Source organism: Bufo gargarizans, chromosome 11, assembly GCF_014858855.1.
Source record: "Bufo gargarizans isolate SCDJY-AF-19 chromosome 11, ASM1485885v1, whole genome shotgun sequence".
Taxonomy (NCBI): Eukaryota; Metazoa; Chordata; class Amphibia; order Anura; family Bufonidae; genus Bufo; species Bufo gargarizans.
In genome coordinates this window covers 80,898,716-80,920,065 of record NC_058090.1, presented here as the reverse complement: position 1 = coordinate 80,920,065, position 21,350 = coordinate 80,898,716, and the positions used below count along the sequence as shown (strand labels likewise).

General features: G+C 45.3%; 1 protein-coding gene across 1 annotated transcript in view; it reads right to left on the bottom strand.

Moving 5' to 3' along the window:
• LOC122921352 (scavenger receptor cysteine-rich type 1 protein M130-like) overlaps window positions 1–21,350 on the bottom strand; it is a 132,946-nt gene that overhangs the window by 22,989 nt on the left and 88,607 nt on the right. The window contains exons 9-12 of the mRNA XM_044271329.1: window positions 20,002–20,055; window positions 17,977–18,291; window positions 16,073–16,123; window positions 15,601–15,738 (exon numbers count right to left, since the gene is read on the bottom strand). Coding sequence (XP_044127264.1) covers window positions 15,601–15,738; window positions 16,073–16,123; window positions 17,977–18,291; window positions 20,002–20,055 — 558 coding nt within the window. The remainder of the gene's footprint in view (window positions 1–15,600; window positions 15,739–16,072; window positions 16,124–17,976; window positions 18,292–20,001; window positions 20,056–21,350) is intronic.

Genomic DNA, 21,350 nt, shown 5'->3' with positions numbered 1-21,350 from the left:
AGAGGTCCCGTAACAGAGGATCTGGCTTCATGTCAGCAGAGAATCAGTCTGCATGTCATAGCAGAGAATCAGGCTTCACGTCAGCCACCACTGCAACAGTCCATTGTCATAAATTTAGGCCCAGCACCCAGGCAGAGGAGAGAGGTCCCGTAACAGAGGATCTGGCTTCATGTCAGCAGAGAATCAGTCTGCATGTCATAGCAGAGAATCAGGCTTCACGTCAGCCACCACTGCAACAGTCCATTGTCATAAATTTAGGCCCAGCACCCAGGCAGAGGAGAGAGGTCCCGTAACAGACAATCTGGCTTCATGTCAGCAGAGAATTAGTCTGCATGTCATAGCAGAGAATCAGGCTTCATGTCAGCCACCACTGCAACAGTCCATTGGCATATATTTAGGCCTAGCACACAGGCAGAGGAGAGGTTCATTCAACTTTGGGTAGCATCGCAATATAATGGTAAAATGAAAATAAAAATAGGATTGAATGAGGAAGTGCCCTGGAGTCCAATAATATATGGTTATGGGGAGGTAGTTAATGTCTAATCTGGACAAGGGACGGACAGGTCCTGTGGGATCCATGCCTGGTTCATTTTTATGAACGTCAGCTTGTCCACATTGGCTGTAGACAGGCGGCTGCGTTTGTCTGTAATGACGCCCCCTGCCGTGCTGAATACACGTTCAGACAAAACGCTGGCTGCCGGGCAGGCCAGCACCTCCAAGGCATAAAAGGCTAGCTCTGGCCACGTGGACAATTTAGAGACCCAGAAGTTGAATGGGGCCGAACCATCAGTCAGTACGTGGAGGGGTGTGCACACGTACTGTTCCACCATGTTAGTGAAATGTTGCCTCCTGCTAACACGTTGCGTATCAGGTGGTGGTGCAGTTAGCTGTGGCGTGTTGACAAAAGTTTTCCACATCTCTGCCATGCTAACCCTGCCCTCAGAGGAGCTGGCCGTGACACAGCTGCCTTGGCGACCTCTTGCTCCTCCTCTGCCTTGGCCTTGGGCTTCCACTTGTTCCCCTGTGACATTTGGGAATGCTCTCAGTAGCGCGTCTACCAACGTGCGCTTGTACTCGCGCATCTTCCTATCACGCTCCAGTGCAGGAAGTAAGGTGGGCACATTGTCTTTGTAGCGTGGATCCAGCAGGGTGGCAACCCAGTAGTCCGCACAGGTTAAAATGTGGGCAACTCTGCTGTCGTTGCGCAGGCACTGCAGCATGTAGTCGCTCATGTGTGCCAGGCTGCCCAGGGGTAAGGACAAGCTGTCCTCTGTGGGAGGCGTATCGTCATCGTCCTGCCTTTCCCCCCAGCCACGCACCAGTGATGGACCCGAGCTGCGTTGGGTGCCACCCCGCTGTGACCATGCTTCATCCTCATCCTCCTCCACCTCCTCCTCATCCTCGTCCTCCTCGTCCTCCAGTAGTGGGCCCTGGCTGGCCACATTTGTACCTGGCCTCTGCTGTTGCAAAAAACCTCCCTCTGAGTCACTTCGAAGAGACTGGCCTGAAAGTGCTAAAAATGACCCCTCTTCCTCATCCTCCTCCTCCTCCTCCTGGGCCACCTCCTGTTCCATCATCGCCCTAAGTGTTTTCTCAAGGAGACATAGAAGTGGTATTGTAACGCTGATAACGGTGTCATCGCCACTGGCCATGTTGGTGGAGTACTCGAAACAGCGCAACAGGGCACACAGGTCTCGCATGGAGGCCCAGTCATTGGTGGTGAAGTGGTGCTGTTCTGTAGTGCGACTGACCCGTGCGTGCTGCAGCTGAAACTCCACTATGGCCTGCTGCTGCTCGCACAGTCTGTCCAGCATGTGCAAGGTGGAGTTCCACCTGGTGGGCACGTCGCATATGAGGCGGTGAGCGGGAAGGCCGAAGTTACGCTGTAGCGCAGACAGGCGAGCAGCGGCAGGATGTGAACGCCGGAAGCGCGAACAGACGGCCCGCACTTTATGCAGCAGCTCTGACATGTCGGGGTAGTTGTGAATGAACTTCTGCACCACCAAATTCAGCACATGCGCCAAGCAAGGGATGTGCGTCAAATTGGCTAGTCCCAGAGCTGCAACGAGATTTCGCCCATTATCACACACCACCAGGCCGGGCTTGAGGCTCACCGGCAGCAACCACTCGTCGGTCTGTTGTTCAATACCCCGCCACAACTCCTGTGCGGTGTGGGGCCTGTCCCCCAAACATATGAGTTTCAGAATGGCCTGCTGACGTTTACCCCGGGCTGTGCTGAAGTTGGTGGTGAAGGTGTGTGGCTGACTGGATGAGCAGGTGGAAGAAGAGGAGGAGGAAGCCGAGAAGGAGGAGGTGGCAACAGGAGGCAAAGAATGTTGCCCTGCGATCCTTGGCGGCGGCAGGACGTGCGCCAAACAGCTCTCCGCCTGGGGCCCAGCTGCCACTACATTTACCCAGTGTGCAGTTAGGGAGATATAGCGTCCCTGGCCGTGCTTACTGGTCCACGTATCTGTGGTTAGGTGGACCTTGCTACAGATGGCGTTGCGCAGTGCACACTTGATTTTATCGGATACTTGGTTGTGCAGGGAAGGCACGGCTCTCTTGGAGAAGTAGTGCCGGCTGGGAACAACATACTGTGGGACAGCAAGCGACATGAGCTGTTTGAAGCTGTCTGTGTCCACCAGCCTAAATGACAGCATTTCATAGGCCAGTAGTTTAGAAATGCTGGCATTCAGGGCCAGGGATCGAGGGTGGCTAGGTGGGAATTTACGCTTTCTATCAAATGTTTGTGAGATGGAGAGCTGAACGCTGGCGTGTGACATGGTTGAGACGCTTGGTGACGGAGGTGGTGGTGGTGGTGTTGGTGGTACATCCCCTGTTTGCTGGGCGGCAGGTGCCAACGTTCCTCCAGAGGCGGAGGAAGAGGCCGAGGCGGCAGCAGCAGAATAGGCCGAGGCGGCAGCAGCAGAAGAGGTAGCAGGGGGAGCCTGAGTGACTTCCTTGGTTTTAAGGTGTTTACTCCACTGCAGTTCATGCTTTGCATGCAGGTGCCTGGTCATGCAGGTTGTGCTCAGGTTCAGAACGTTAATGCCTCGCTTCAGGCTCTGATGGCACAGCGTGCAAACCACTCGGGTCTTGTCGTCAGCACATTGTTTGAAGAAGTGCCATGCCAGGGAACTCCTTGAAGCTGCCTTTGGGGTGCTCGGTCCCAGATGGCGGCGGTCAGTAGCAGGCGGAGTCTCTTGGCGGCGGGTGTTCTGCTTTTGCCCACTGCTCCCTCTTTTGCTACGCTGTTGGCTCGGTCTCACCACTGCCTCTTCCTCCGAACTGTGAAAGTCAGTGGCACGACCTTCATTCCATGTGGGGTCTAGGACCTCATCGTCCCCTGCATCGTCTTCCACCCAGTCTTGATCCCTGACCTCCTGTTCGGTCTGCACACTGCAGAAAGACGCAGCAGTTGGCACCTGTGTTTCGTCATCATCAGAGACATGCTGAGGTGGTATTCCCATGTCCTCATCATCAGGAAACATAAGTGGTTGTGCGTCAGTGCATTCTATGTCTTTCACCGCTGGGGAAGGGCTAGGTGGATGCCCTTGGGAAACCCTGCCAGCGGAGTCTTCAAACAGCATAAGAGACTGCTGCATAACTTGAGGCTGAGACAGTTTCCCTGGTATGCATGGGGGTGATGTGACAGACTGATGGGGTTGGTTTTCAGGCGCCATCTGTGCGCTTTCTGCAGAAGACTGGGTGGGAGATAATGTGAACGTGCTGGATCCACTGTCGGCCACCCAATTGACTAATGCCTGTACCTGCTCAGGCCTTACCATCCTTAGAACGGCATTGGGCCCCACCATATATCGCTGTAAATTCTGGCGGCTACTGGGACCTGAGGTAGTTGGTACACTAGGACGTGTGGATGTGGCAGAACGGCCACGTCCTCTCCCAGCACCAGAGGGTCCACTAACACCACCACGACCATGTCCACGTCCGCGTCCCTTACTAGATGTTTTTCTCATTGTTATGGTTCACCACAACAACAAATATATTATTTGGCCCAATGTATTGTATTCAAATTCAGCGGGATATAAATTTGAGGCCTAGTATTTAGGCGCTGGGTGACCGGTATGGATTTAGTGACAGAATTAGACTTGGAAATGCACAGAAGCGTGTGTGTGAAGTTATTCTGAATGACCCAATGTGCACCTTGAATATTATATACCCTTTTTGGGATAGATTTCAAATAGCTCTGATATAGCAGGAACCACTAAATTATGAAATTGCTAAATTGGGAATTGTACTTCAACCCAGAACAAAAAATGTGCTTTGACGGGCACTAAATAACTTTCCCAGCTACAACAGGACAGCGGTAACGAGAGATTTAGAGGGATTTAAATTTGAGGCCTAGTATTTAGGCGCTGGGTGACAGGTATGGGTTTAGTGACAGAATTAGACTTGGAAATACACAGTAGCGGGTGTGTGTGAAGTTATTCTGAATGACCCTATGTGCACCTTCAATATTATATACCCTTTTAGGGATAGATTTCAAATAGCTCTGATATAGCAGAAACCACTAAATTATGAAATTGCTAAATTGGGAATTGTACTTCAACCCAGAACAAAAAATGTGCTTTGACGGACACTAAATATCTTGCCCAGCAACAACAGTACAGCGGTGGGTAACGAGAGATTTAGAGGGATTTAAATTTGAGGCCTAGTATTTAGGCGCTGGGTCACCGGTATGGATTTAGTGACAGAATTAGACTTGGAAATGCACAGAAGCGTGTGTGTGAAGTTATTCTGAATGACCCTATGTGCACCTTCAATATTATATACCCTTTTAGGGATAGATTTCAAATAGCTCTGATATAGCAGAAACCACTAAATTATGAAATTGCTAAATTGGGAATTGTACTTCAACCCAGAACAAAAAATGTGCTTTGACGGACACTAAATATCTTGCCCAGCAACAACAGTACAGCGGTGGGTAACGAGAGATTTAGAGGGATTTAAATTTGAGGCCTAGTATTTAGGCGCTGGGTCACCGGTATGGATTTAGTGACAGAATTAGACTTGGAAATGCACAGAAGCGTGTGTGTGAAGTTATTCTGAATGACCCTATGTGCACCTTCAATATTATATACCCTTTTAGGGATAGATTTCAAATAGCTCTGATATAGCAGAAACCACTAAATTATGAAATTGCTAAATTGGGAATTGTACTTCAACCCAGAACAAAAAATGTGCTTTGACGGACACTAAATATCTTGCCCAGCAACAACAGTACAGCGGTGGGTAACGAGAGATTTAGAGGGATTTAAATTTGAGGCCTAGTATTTAGGCGCTGGGTCACCGGTATGGATTTAGTGACAGAATTAGACTTGGAAATGCACAGAAGCGTGTGTGTGAAGTTATTCTGAATGACCCTATGTGCACCTTCAATATTATATACCCTTTTAGGGATAGATTTCAAATAGCTCTGATATAGCAGAAACCACTAAATTATGAAATTGCTAAATTGGGAATTGTACTTCAACCCAGAACAAAAAATGTGCTTTGACGGACACTAAATATCTTGCCCAGCAACAACAGTACAGCGGTGGGTAACGAGAGATTTAGAGGGATTTAAATTTGAGGCCTAGTATTTAGGCGCTGGGTCACCGGTATGGATTTAGTGACAGAATTAGACTTGGAAATGCACAGAAGCGTGTGTGTGAAGTTATTCTGAATGACCCTATGTGCACCTTCAATATTATATACCCTTTTAGGGATAGATTTCAAATAGCTCTGATATAGCAGAAACCACTAAATTATGAAATTGCTAAATTGGGAATTGTACTTCAACCCAGAACAAAAAATGTGCTTTGACGGACACTAAATATCTTGCCCAGCAACAACAGTACAGCGGTGGGTAACGAGAGATTTAGAGGGATTTAAATTTGAGGCCTAGTATTTAGGCGCTGGGTGACAGGTATGGGTTTAGTGACAGAATTAGACTTGGAAATACACAGTAGCGGGTGTGTGTGAAGTTATTCTGAATGACCCTATGTGCACCTTCAATATTATATACCCTTTTAGGGATAGATTTCAAATAGCTCTGATATAGCAGAAACCACTAAATTATGAAATTGCTAAATTGGGAATTGTACTTCAACCCAGAACAAAACATGTGCTTTGACGGACACTAAATATCTTGCCCAGCAACAACAGTACAGCGGTGGGTAACGAGAGATTTAGAGGGATTTAAATTTGAGGCCTAGTATTTAGGCGCTGGGTCACCGGTATGGATTTAGTGACAGAATTAGACTTGGAAATACACAGTAGCGGGTGTGTGTGAAGTTATTCTGAATGACCCAATGTGCACCTTCAATATTATATACCCTTTTTGGGATAGATTTCAAATAGCTCTGATATAGCAGGAACCACTAAATTATGAAATTGCTAAATTGGGAATTGTATTTCAACCCAGAACAAGAAATGTGCTTGAACGGACACTAAATAACTCGCCCAGCTACAGCACTAGGGACAGATTTAGCTGGATATAAATTTGAGGCCTAGTATTTAGGCGCTGGGTGACCGGTATGGATTTAGTGACAGAATTAGACTGGGATATGGCCAAAAAATAAACAGACTATTGCTGGTTAAATGCACTTGGTGTGACAGCTTCACCCTGATGTAGGCTTTAGCCAAAAAACAACCACACCATTGAGGGTTAAATGCACTTGGTGACAGGCGCAGCTTGCCCCTGATTTTGTATATGGCCAAAAAATGAACAGACTATTGCTGGTTAAATGCACTTGGTGTGACAGCTTCACCCTGATGTAGGCTTTAGCCAAAAAACAACCACACCATTGAGGGTTAAATGCACTTGGTGACAGGCGCAGCTTGCCCCTGATTTTGTATATGGCCAAAAAATGAACAGACTATTGCTGGTTAAATGCACTTGGTGTGACAGCTTCACCCTGATGTAGGCTTTAGCCAAAAAACAACCACACCATTGAGGGTTAAATGCACTTGGTCGCAGCTTGTGCTGGCGCACCACAAGACACAAAATGGCCGCCGATCACCCCAGAAAAATGAGACTGACAAACGGTCTGTGCAGCCTAAAAACAGTGAGCAATTGAGGATCAGCAGCTCAATGATCCACAGCTGCAGATCGATCAGTTAATCAAGTCCTTTGGAGGAGTTAATCTGCCTAATCTCGCCCTACTGTCGCAGCCGCAACCTCTCCCTACGCTAATCAGAGCAGAGTGACGGGCGGCGCTATGTGACTCCAGCTTAAATAGAGGCTGGGTCACATGGTGCTCTGGCCAATCACAGCCATGCCAATAGTAGGCATGGCTGTGATGGCCTCTTGGGGCAAGTAGTATGACGCTTGTTGATTGGCTGCTTTGCAGCCTTTCAAAAAGCGCCAAGAAAGCGTCACAAAAGCGCGAAGAAAGCGACGAACACCGAACCCGAACCCGGACTTTTACGAAAATGTCCGGGTTCGGGTCCGTGTCACGGACACCCCAAAATTCGGTACGAACCCGAACTATACAGTTCGAGTTCGCTCATCCCTATTTATAAGTGCAGGGAAGGGAAAGGATAGGGAGGAATCATTCCACAGCATTTATGTTGAACAGGGCTCAGTAGGGAAGGTTACAGCCTGGGTAATAGGAACAATCCTATTACACCTTGCTGCACTGACTGGGGATCCAAATTGCCATTATACAGTTGTGTCATTCCAGCAAAATGTCCTTGTTATTGGGGTGCAAGTGCTGTTTTTTACAGCCATTAACAGGGTTTATTACAAGGAAATATTTCTACAGTACGTCTTATTTGCCCTTGTGCGGTGCAGTTATATGTTAAAAATATTTTTTTTTGCCGTGTATTAGTGGCAAAAAAACAAACAAACCTTGTTCGGTGCAGTTATACATTCTAAAGCTCTGTTTGCCGTGTACTAGTGGCAAAATAAACATATATTTGCTGTTCAGCGTTGCACTTATGTTAAAAAAGCCTTTTGTGTAGTGTAAGAGCTCTTTCACACAAGTGGATGCCGTACATGAAATCAGCTGCGTAAAAGAGAGCCAAGCCCCGTTCTGCACAGCAGAGACACGGAGCATTAACATGATTGATAATGCTCCATGCCGCTCTGTGATCTTTTTATTACTAAATTACAGTGAGATAATATTGTCACTGTGATTTTGTAGAAAAAGGTCACAGAGAGGCAAATAGCATTATCAATCATGCTAATGCTCCGTGTCTCTGCTGTCCGAAATCGGGGCTTGGCTCTCTTTCACGCAACGGATTCCATGCACAGCATCCGCCCTTGTGAAAGAGCCCTAAAAGTGGAATAATATTAGGGCCTAATTGCCGTTCAGCGGTGCAGTTAAATATTCTATAGCCCTGTCGTCCTTGTATTATTGGCAAAAGAAAAATATATTCGCCGTCCAGCGTTGCACTTATAGGTTGAAAAGCCTATTGTGTAGTGGAAAAGTGGAAAAAAAATGAGGGCCTAATTGCCCTTCTGCGGTGCAGTTATATATTCTAAAGCCCTGTCTGCCATGTATTAGTGGCAAAAGAAAAATATATTCGCCATTCAGCATTGCACTTATATGTTGAAAAGTCTTGTGTAGTGTAAAAGTTGAGGGCCTATTTGCCATTCACCGATGAAGTTATATGTGGTAAAGCCCTTTTTGTGGTATGGACCGATTTACGTATTGGTGAATTTTTTTAATGTGAAACAGGCTTTTTTGGGGAAAATTGATAGGTGATTGTAGACTTTGTTCTGAACCATAGGAGCTGCATTCAGATAATAGACTGCCAGGGAAGGCCTTGACAGGCCGAAACGTCCGGTCACCAAATCTAATAGATGTGATCAATTTTTGCTTCTGAGATATAACTGGATCATGAATCCCATGTGATGTAACACACACAAAATGCCATAAACTGTAGACAAAAAAAAGCTGTGTGCCGTAATTTTCAATTAAATTATCCTTTTATTGGTGAATTTTTTTATGTGAAACAGGCTTTTTTGGGGAAAATTTGATGGGTGATTGTAGACTTTGTTCTGAACCATAGGAGTTGTATTCAGATAATAGACTGCCAGGGAAGGCCTTGACATAATATATGTGATCAATTTTTTCTTCTGAGATATAACTGGATCATGAATCCCATGTGATGTAACACAAATAAAATGCCATAAACTGCAGACAAAAAAAAGCTGTGTGCCGTAATTTTCGATTAAATTTCATTGGTGAAATTTTTTATGTGAAACAGGCTTTTTTGGGGAAAATTGATGGGTGATTGTACACTTTGTTCTGTGTGAACCGAATTCCACTATCCTTTCATTGGTGAAATTTGGATCAGGAATAGGAAACCAGACTAAGGACACCTGACTTTATTAAAAGTACAGACTAGAGCAGCGGATGTGACCCACTGTACCACTGACTAGCAATACTCCACAGGGGCGTGACTAAGAGACTACCCAGATTTCACTAGAGCCTCTGGTGGTGAGGATAGGCTTGACCGTCGGTAGTTGCCAGGGTCTACTCTGGAGCGTAAACTAGTCAGTGACAACTGATCCAGGCAGACCAGACGATACCTAGAAGGTACCAGAAGTACATGATACAGGACAGAATCACAAGAAGCAGTTACCTATGTCGAAGGCAGTAGAAGCGCAGCGACCCCAGGCAGAGCTGCACAGAAGCATGAACAGATGGGCATAGAGATACCAACAATGGTACCAGCAGTACCTAGACATTGGCATTCCCCCTCCGGGGAACACAGGGACCCCTTCCAGAGGTGGACAAGACAGACATGAACAGAAGCAGAGTAAACTGCCACAAACAAGAACAGAAACAGATAACAGAAGCAGTTACATACTCCTAGGCGTTCAGATGCAGTTACGACAGAACATGGCATACAAACAGGACAGATACAACACAGAAACAACAAAGCAAAACCAGGCGACACCACAAAAAGGGTAAATAGTAATACCCCCTGGTCAGCAGTAGGGCAGACACCTGGAAGACACAGGACAGAGACAGACAGAACCCCCTGGGTGAGCAAAGGTGCAACAGCCAGCAAGGCACAAGCAAAACTGACCCCAAGCACAGAAGCAAACAGACATAAATAACAGGCTAAAGAGGGCACCTGAGAAGCCACTCCCAGGTCCAGAACCAAAGGCATGGAACAGGGGAGTTAACCCCAACAGAACCAGACAGGAGTGGTTAATACTAAAAGCATGATGCAGGTCGTTGCCCCAGGCAACCAGCCAACAAAGGAACTAGAACACAGGAACAGAAATACAGATACAGTCAAAGGGGTACACACGTACACGGGCAGAGTTTACACTAGAATACCGCAGCAAGTACGCAGCCAATAGCAGCCAGCCTACGCGGAATCACCCGCAGCCCGTACACAAAAAGGCGTGCAGCCAGCCAGCCTGCACGTCAACACACATCACGGTGAACCGCACCGTGACAGTACACTTTGTTCTGTATGAACCGAATTCCATTATCCTTTCATTGGTGAAATTTTTTATATGAAAGTCTTCTTTTGGGGAAAATTGATGGGTGATTGTACACCTCCTTTTGCTGTATGGACTGAATTACGTAGTGTTGACATTTTTTATGTGAAACAGGCTTTTTTTTTTTAAATTGATGGCCGATTGTAGACCTCCTTTTTCTGTATGGACCGAATTACGTCGTCGTGGGTCCTGCAGTAAACATAATGAAGACGTTGATGACAACACACCAGCAGACTTTGCCTTTACCATCTATTCACAATTAAATCAAGCAGCTTCAGTAAGTTGAAAATAGTCATGTGTTTTTATCTGCTCTGTCTGCATTTGATCTTCACAGCACACAAGACATGACAGGAGAGGCTCCACTTTGGAGTCCAAGTGCAGTTTCTTAGGATCAGGAGTTCCATCAGAATTGTGCGTAACATTCTTGCTCCCTGTGCAAAGCCATAACAAAAGGACTCAGTAGGCATACATATCAGAGGAAGCTGAAGCTGGTTGCCCTAATTTTAATTCAGGAGAAGTAAACAGCGGGAAGCAAATAGAGGTGGCTGAACTCCGCTGTTCTGCATCTCTTGTGAAGTCAATGTCTCCAACTATGCCCTTTTCGCGATTTACAGCTAATACATTATTTTCATATAGAGATCCAAGAATTATGTTGGAGGCATTTAGTGTATGCAAGCCATGTGCGACCCCTCTCATCACTCTCACGCTGTTCTGCACCTGGTTTCCCTGGGCAAATGGAGTCACACAGGTGAGGAACTGCTCCATGTTCTTCAGCAAGAAATTGAATCCTGGATTTCTCTGTGACAACTCAAAATCAGAACCATGGTGACCGAGAATGGGAAGAACATGGTGTCGGTGCTGCGTCAAGGAGGGCTGAGCCATGAGCACTGCATAGCACACGTGTTCAATCCCCCAGAAGTTGGTCATCGGCACGGAGGAGCACTTATTTTCACTGCTCGAGGTATCCTTCCGGACAGGGGCGTAGCTAAATGCTTATGGGCCCTGGTGCAGGAGTTTAGCTTGGCCCCCCCTTTAATCAGCGCTGGTGCACCTAGCTTTTCTGCTGCCCGAGGACCCCCCCATGCCAAATTCTCAATCTAACCCCTTCCCTCCAGTCCTACTGTTAAAGGGGTTATCCTCTTTAATACTGATGACCTCATTATAGGTCATCAATATCGGATTGTCTGGGGTCCTCCGGCACCCCTGACGATCAGCTGTTTGAAGAGAGGGCAGCGGTCATATAAAAGCTACTTTCTCTGCTATTCACCTGCTCGCCATAGCATTTGCAGTGATGAGCAGGTGAACAGAGCAGAGAAAGCAGCGCTTGTACGAAAAAACAAAACAAAACGGACAAACCCTTTAAAGACATACTTGGAAAACATTACATACAGCGCTACAGAACATACAGGGTCATACAGAGCCACATATACCTCTTACATCCAGTGACTTCTCTTCTCTGATGTAGATATTCTCTTTCCTCTTCTTCTCCTGTCAGACCAGACCGCCATGGTGACTTTTTTCAGCCGCGCCTCGTCTCTGCAGAGTTTAACAAACAAACAAACTTTCCTATCATCCTCCCACCTTCTCAACACCTCATCCTGCCACCCCCAATACGGTGTCCACTGTGCTCCCCAATACTTTCCTGCAGAAACAGTCCCCCTGAAAATACTGGTACCACACAGATAGTGCGTCAGTACAAAACACCCCTTTATATTGTGTACTAGTACAAAAAAATACCCCCTTCTTTTCAGATCAGATCCCCATATAAAACCCTAAATGAGATCCCCCCCCCATCTCAGACCAAACCCTCTTTAGACCTCTATGTCAGACCCCATATAGGACCCCAGTTTTAGACCTCAGATCAGACCCCCATTAGACCTCCATGTAAGACCCCAACCCAATATCAGACCTCAGATAAGACCCCCATTAGACCTCCAGACGCCCATATCAGCTCAGATCAGACCTCAGACCAGACCCCCATTAGACCTCAAGACCCCCATATCTGACAGCCAGTCAGACCTAGAGACTCCCCAGTCAGATCTCCAGACCCCCCATTAGACCACCCCAAACCCCCCAGTAGACCACTTCAGACTCCCAGTCAGACCACTCCAGACCCCCCAGTCAGACCTCCAGACCCCCTAGTCAGTCCTTCAGACCCCCTAGTCAGTCCTCCAGACCTGCAGTGAGACCTCCAGACCCCCAGTGAGACCTCTCCATACCCCTAGTCAGATCACTCCATACCCCACAGTACGACCTCCAGACCGCTCATTAGACCTCCATATCAGACTGTAAAAAAATAAAGTAACTTACCTCTCCTGCCATCACTCTCCCTGTTCTGGCTGTCTCTTCTCAGGGTCCGCACTGCAGTCACCTGACCTCCTGCAGCGTCAGGTCAGAGTGCGCTCTGTACGTCCTGACGCTGCAGGAAGCCAGGACACAGCAGCGCAGGCCCTGAGAAGATCAATCAGGAGGAGTGGTAAGCTCACAGCGCTTCTCTCCCCCTCCTCCTGCAGACTATTAAGCGCTTCCATTATGGAAGCGGTCACTAGTATTCCCTTTATAAGATGCACTGCATCTTATAAAGGGAAAAGTACAGTACCACTGGCAAGTGGGGCCCTCTGGGCCTCCCTGGCTTAGGGGCCCGGTCGCAACTGCTACCGCCGCGACCCCTATAGTTACTCCAGTGCTTACGGAAGCTTGACCTCTGCACGTTGACGGTCTACATTGTGAAGCTTGTCTAAAAAAAAAAAATCCCGCAGTGCACCCCCTTGGAGGAAACTCTTGATCCGGCACAGGCTGCTTTGCTCCTTCAAAAACAATGGACTCTGTACAGCGTGACATCGATGTAAAATTTCTCATACACCAGACTGAAAGAGTATTCCAAGCACCTGTCTGACCACATAGCTGCCGAGAAGCAGAAGGGTCTTTCCATTGAAGTGGGCTCAGAGCTGAACCTAAAAGCCAAATTTTCTTGTTTACCTGGACTCAAAGGAAAGGACAGAGATCCACTGGCTGTGCTCATACAGATTTCATCCAAGCTTCCACTCACCAAGGCAAGCGCAAAGGACCGGATTGTGTGGACAGGTTAGTTCTGCGGGACGTACACAGAGGACGATCTATTGGAGGTGTTACCAGAGAAGTTTGCATCACTCCCACTCTTCCTGTATAACGGTTACGAGGCGTTCGCTGCTATCATAGGGACGTGGTTCCAAGAAACTTTGACTGTTGTTTCGGTAAGCTGGTGATCAGTTCTCAGGACCTTACGTGGCTAGCAGCGATGTTGACCGGGTATGACGTGTCTGGATCAGTGTCGGCCACAGAGCTTGTTTTTATCTCTGTGCCCGTCGAACCTTGCATGGACATTTCTTATGCCATCCACGCAGAGGACTTCAAGACTTTATGGAATGCTATTCATAAATCAGTGTGGACAATTAAGTGGAAGTGGACAATTTATTCCAATGTCTTTACTCGCATTTCTTCAGACACTTTAAAATACACTTATCAGCAACCCAGCTCATCAAGGTGACGGCATCTGTGGCATCAGCGCATTGTGAAGGAAAAGTGAAGTTCCTCAGTAACGACTACCTAATCAGAGTGCTGGGATTCATCACGGAGCTGGCCATCAATAACATCCAGTATTGAATACATGGACGACTCATCTCGGACTTGTCCACAATGTTCGGGACCCCCCAGGCGTCTAACATGTCTTAGACATGATCCCTGCAGTGCTTACTACATGTTATACTACTTCTTACCGTTCTGTTACAACAGCTGTGAGACCTGCACATACTAAGGCCGAATGCACACGGCCGTGAGCGGTCCGTGGTATGCCGGGCTGGATTACTGCTGAGAGCAGGAGCGCACGGCGTCATTGGTTGCTATGACGCCGTGCGCTTCCTGCTGCCGCCACAGTACAGTAATACACTGGTATAGATCATACCAGTGTATTACTGTATTGCGGCGGCGGCAGGAAGCGCACGCCGTCATAGTAAACAATGACGCCGTGCACTCCTGCTCTCAGCAGGAATCCAGCCCGTGGTTCCACGGACCGTGTGCATTTGGCCTTAGGCTTATTTTTAATAAGTGGGTACAAAACACAGAAGACCTGCAAATATTCCATTCACGTGTCATCTCTGTTTTGGATCCACTCCTGTTATTTTTGGCATTAGCAATACTGATGGATTACTGACCAAATGCTGACCGAGGGAAGGCGGATGCTCCACAGACAGGATCCGTTGGGGGTCATTGTTCTGCTGGATCAGAGAAAGGGCAAAATATTCAGGGACGTCAACACAAACTTACTGCTGACACCCTCTCCATTCTGTCGGGGGGCTCTACTTGTATAAGTGTTTAATAGAATAGGTTCTGTAGACATCTATGTGGAATCAGCTGACGACGGTGTAAAAGGACTGCGCTTCTTCTTGGAGCTAACATCGACAATTTGGCCCCATGACTGCCCAAATAAGTGAAGTGTGCAGTGATTCTAAGAGTGACGCCTGTCATCTGCATGTCATACGGACTCACAGTATTAATTCACTCCCACAGCAGACTCCCTATGCGTGTTACTGCAAGGCACAGTGTTCTACACCACTATAAAGGCTCTCTGCAGCCAGGAAATAGCTGTTTTTAACACGATTTGCAGCAAATAAATTCGGATCAAACCAAATTTTTTTCGAAACATTTGGCGAACCGGCCGAATCGAATATTTAAAAAATTTGCTCATCTCTAGTATCCACCTAACAACCCCTTTAAGGTAAAGTTTGGTGCTGGTGTTATCTTGTTAAACAGGGTGGTCCACGAAAAAGTAGCCTGCCTTCAATATCTCCAAATCAAACTGCCTACAAGTAAATCTGTCTTAGTTTTCCATAGCAGCCAATCAAACCTCAACTTTCAGTTCCTACAGGGCTCTGGAAAACAAAGCTGAGCTCTGATTGGTTCCTATGGACAACTAAGATTTACTATTGGGCATCTTGATTTGGAGATTTTGGAGGCGGGCTACTTGTTTGTGGGTCACTCTGTAATATTGATATTTATTTATATTGATTTAAGTCACGGCTCTGTCCATATAATTTACAATGTTTGTCATGGGTATGTTTGGATATGAATGTGTATTACAGTACTATACTCACCCTTCTTATACCACTTGGATTGTCTTAACAAGTATACTATTGTAATGACGGCAATACCGAGAAGGAGCAGAAAAATAATGGAGATGATAAGGAACACATTGGAGATAGGAGAGGTAGGTTGTGGTGTGGTAAGTTGGGCTGCAAGAAAATAGAAATAAAACATGTAATAAAATGACATCAATTATATACAGCAATCTAATAACTAATGGCAGAAGATCTATCCACGTATCCTGTGTATTATTCCAGTTCCAGTTAATCACTTCTAATTATCTGATTTCCGGTATCAGGTAATTGCATTTGTCGATAAGTATAAAATATCTATTACAGTCAATATAATATATGAATGAGGAAGGTTAATATCAGAAGTATTATACATGTAAAGAGTCATTAGTATATTATATGGAGGCATTTCTACGCTATAACATTTCTGTGTCACTTCTTATTGTATCTTAGTCTTATTCTAATATTTTACCTCTCTTTCTGGTCGGTACAGTCGGAGTAATACTCTTCAGGTCTTCATGACCTATGAATGACAAAATCATATGAATGACAAAATCAAAAGCCACTTTATTAAATGAAAGTGTCCCTGCACTTTGAAAAAAATACTTTTGCCATGTTGTAGAGATGAAGTGCCCTGGAGCCAGTACCCAGGGTACTTTGGACTACGGACGTTTGCCCTTATTGCTACTATGCAAAGTAATCAACTCCGTACTTTATTGCATTTTGAAGGGTTAACGTGCACTTTGATTTATGCTGTTGTCTGCACTTATATTGTTTTTTTGTTGTTGGACATGTATATATATTTTTTTATATATTCTGTTCATTTCAAATCATTTGTAATGTTATTGCACTATATCTGCATTGCGCTGTGGAAAGGGTTACTGCAGAGTCAGCTATTACTGAGAGACATTATGACTTTCTCCCTTTGCAAAGTTTTGGAGGGAAAATACACACACTCACCTTGACCCACTGGAATTTAGCTCATTTTATGTCTGAAGACTTGTTTATCTCTAAATAAACTGCTTAGGCATTTCAACTCTATACTAAAGTCTAATGGCAGGCTAAAATTGTAACATTATTTCTGTTCAGGCTGTGTTTCTCCGTTCCACCCTTCCCACTAGAAGGTTCTAGAATAGCTAGGAACAGTAAATAAGGAGAGCAGTTAAAGCCCTTAGTTGTCTGCATTAAGGGACCAGTGCTTACTAGGAGGGACTCTGCTAGGCTACATGAGTGATCAGAAGTGGATGCTGAGATGGGGATGCTGAGCCAAAGACCCCAGGTTATCAGCTCGTTCAGGGCTCCAGCTAGACAACTGAGCCACAGACCCTGGTCCACCAGTCTTTGGATATGATGCCACCATTCTGAGAGAGAGGTACAGCTAGCTCATGCCTTTCAGCATGAAAACAACTTCAAAACTTCAACCAGGGAGGATATTGGAGAAGCTAGCTCAGTGCTTTGCCTGTATTGTTAGAACATTAACCCCATGATCTGCATTATAGTCCCCATATTTGAATGCTACTTAACGTATAGCTGTCCGTCGCTTATTTTCGCTAAAAAACACTTTTATTCAATATGTAAATTAGGTTCTGAAGGTGCCCAGGGGCGGCATACAAGCGGCCAGTGCCCAGGCCCCTCGTCACTTTTGATATGAAACCCCTCCCCTTTCACCCCTCTGGCCCGCCCTTGTTTCTTCAGAAATCCAGCGCCATTCACAATATTAATCGCGCCTGCGCACTTCATTCCCCATTATGGGCAGAGGCACAAGGCCAGCTAGATGTACGGGCCGGCACATGCGCATTAAACGCTCTTGCGCCTCTGCCCATAATGGCAAATGAAGTGCGCAGCCGCAGCGAATCTTGTGAACGGTGCTGTATTTCTGAAGAACCTAGGGCGGGCCAGAGGGGTGAAAGGGGAGGGGTTTCATATGAAAAGCAACAAGGGGCCTGGGCCCCAGTCGCTTGCACGCTGCCCCTGGGCACCTTCAGAAACTAATTTACATATTGAATAAAAGTGTTTTTTAGCTAAAATAAGTGATGGACAGCTATATGGTAAGTAGTATTCAAATATGGGGACTATAATGCAGATTATGGGGTTAGTGTTCTATAATGGTCATTTTAGGTGAAAGACTCCCTTTAAACTTGAGTTCCTCCAGTAAAGAAGTGAGTGAATGAGCAATGATCACAATAACAGGCAAAAATATTTGTATGATGGAACATGTTTTGGATGTAAATGATTTACCAAGTCGTTGCTAGCCACTCAAAAAAATTAAAAAAAGACTACCCGTCCAATAAGATCCATATTCTCTGAAGAATAAAGCCAGGATTGTAAGACAACTACTTGATAAATTAGTAATGGGATAAATAAAAGCGCCCATACCATGACATATGACTCCAGCATCTTCCTTGTGGAGACAATCGCTTTTATTCCAGCGTTTAGACCAGCAATCCTCTAGATCTCGCTCATATCCTTTACATTGCACCTCACTTAGCCATATGGGACCGGTTCCTTTTCCAAACATGGCCTCTGTAGTAGCGTTAATAGCTGAGCCGCATCCTATCTGTCTACAGACGACTTCTGCATCCTTCATATCCCACCCATCATCACAGATTGTTCCCCACTGTTCCTGGAAACGCACTTCCACTCGTCCTGAGCAGTTGTTCTCTCCTCCGATGAGACAAATCATGGTATTATCTTGTATTACAAAGTAAGGACAATGATATAAAGGTAAACATGCTTTCTATACAAATATCCATATCACTATAATATACAATATGACTCTCAAGCCATGTATCAGCACTTGTCCAACATGAAGCACCTTGTAGACCTCACCGGCTCATAATTGCTCTAATTCTAAAGTATTTATGCTAAATAAAAATAAAAAAATGACTTCCTGGTCTTTGGCAAATAATTGATCAAATTCAGCCGACCATGTCATACATGTGTGTAAAAATTTGATTCGCCATGAAGGCAGATTTCCTTGTGCTTCATGTGAACAAATCACAAATAAAAAAAATTGTACTCATTGCTCATTCACTTGATTGCGGAGAGGTTGCCTGTTCCATCTTCATTGAAGAAAACCTACCAAAGGTCCTTTGGAGGATTTTCTTCAATCAAGACGGGAGTGGACATATAATTTATAATTTTTTTTAACACTGGATTAGTCCCTGAGGAGATAAATGTGAGTCTCTCATGCCGCGATCAGCGTTAAATGCGGAACCTTAAATGACAGAGGGGTGGCACGATCGCCGTTCCCAGTCATTGCATCTGCTCAATACAATGAAAAACGCTTTGCGACAAAGTCATTCGTAACGAGTCAAATTTCTAGCTGAAGTTAGGCAAAGCTGGCAAATTGAATTTTTTAAAACTTCACTCAACTCTAATGACCACTCAAATGAACAGAGGGTGGACATCGTCTAAAGTATATCTGTCATCGATCAGACTATGCTGCCTTATTGAAGAGTAACATTACTTTAGGACAGGTCTGTTCTCCTATCAGCCAAAACAGAACAAGACATTGGCCTTTTTGGTTCATAAGAGCAATCAAAAAATTCCATACTACAAATAGTTACGAGATTGGTGTATTCATAATGGGAGCCATCCTTACACCTACCCTTTCCCTCCTCACAGTAATGCAGATACATACCATCCAGCCATCAATTAGGGGTATAGACAGTGAATGGAAGGCTCCCTTTATAAATACTCTGGGCTCGTAACTGTCTAAGGTATTCTTTGAGTGCTCTTAAGGCACAACTTTATGTTTTGTTTTGGCCAATACTAGAGCATATTATTCTGTACTACCCTTATATTTGGATGCCTAGGCTGGTGACAGATACGATTTAAAGAAATACCATTCCCACACCAGACGCTTATCCACCTCCTCCACGTCCTCATCAATAGACATTCTCCTAACAGAAGCAGGGCAGAGCATTGCTTCCACTGCCCTCCCTCCTTTCATGTGTGTAACCTGAAGTGTTGCCATGTTGTCTTAGAACTGATGAGTCTGGGCCAGAAAAGCCACACAGCTGATTGGTCGCCGATGTGCAACAAGAAGCAAACATCTCACTGGCCGTCTCTCTGCCTACTACAACTGGGCAAAGTGGTCAAAGAAGGAACATTGTTGATGTGCTTCATTTGGGGGGTATAATACATGCTCCCTGCATGGCATAAGTGATAAATCTAGTCACACTTTTTGAAAAAGCACACTGGCCTGAAGAAGGTTCTGGCAATGTCCAGGAGACTGTCCTCACATTTCAACCATTTATTTTTAGGACTAAGAACACCCCCTGACTGATTTTATCTTCAAAAAGTTTCAGGCAGAAAAATGATCCGTAATAAATATTTTCTGCTCTGAAATATGACTGTATCCTGTGAATGATCAGTCGGTAAAGTACTGGTACTGACCTGGGCACGGCTGATATGTTGGGCTCCTCTGAGCTGGTTTTCTGATTTCCTCACCTAAATATCAGACAGAAGACATAATAGAAAGATCATATTTGTAGTCTTGAAATATCCAGAAATGTCAAGCACTTTCCATGTGCCTTCACATCTACATTGTAGCCTCTGTAGTAGATTCTGTCTAAAGGCAGAACAGTTGGAGCAGCATGTTGTGCTATATTATATAGAAGAGCCCTCACCGTGAGGGACAGTGCAATCTGTAGTCATAGAGCAGGAGAAGCTAACGTGTCATTTATTCATGAAATCTGTGCTGTGGGCTCATTTCTGTCAGTAGGTGGTTCTAAACAGCCTTCCCTGTATAAGTGTATACATAGATAGCTGTCCATCCCTGATAAGACCACCTACCTGGGCAACTGAGCTCAGAAACAGCAGAGGTTTAAAGGAATGAGCTACAAGTTTTACTGAATAATTTTCCACACAAAACTTGCTATCAATCTGCTCAGCTCCTGCTCTATAACATGTTGTCTGGAAATTGTATTATATTTCATGGTGAATTTGAAACTATGAAAGCCTTCAAGAATCAAGGACATCACTCCGGTCACATGATGACCAAGAGAGGGAGTGGGAGTTGTCATTCTGTGCTGGAACCATACGGCCAGTGCAGCAGAACCACAGTTCAGAGACCTCAGGGCAGCTATGGAGAAAAAAGTGTATTAATAAGTGCAATCAATTTTAATATCAAGCTCATTAAAACAACTTTTTTCTGGACAACCCCTTAAAATTTTGCCTTTCACAGATCAATTCATAATACATTCAAATAAATTCACTTATACATTGTGCACCTTTATTCACATAATACCTGCACAGCTCACTATGTAATAGTCCAATCCTCCTATTCAAGTTCATCCCCTCACTTCAGGATAAGGGTAACACTATGCACTATTAAGACATCGCTAAGAAATGTACATTAATGCCTTTCTTACATGAGTAAAGTCTAACATCTTCTATAAAGATGAGCAAATGGAAGTTAACTAAGTGGAATTCGATCCAAATTTCAGGAAAAATTTGATTTGCACCAAATCCAAATTTCCTCACGCTTCGTGGTAACGAATCACATTTTTTCCTAAAATGGCTGCTGCACATATTAGGACATGAAGCAAAAAACTCTGGGAACGAGGGATCACCCACAATGCCATGCATGCAGCCAATCAGCAGCCAGCCAGCCCTGTGATGTCACAGCCCTATAAATAGTTTCAGCCATCTTGGATTCTGCCATTTTCCAGTGCACTTAGTGCAGGGAGAGATGTCAGCAGGCGCTAAGGACAGTGCTAGGAAAGACTTGAAAACTTTTATTT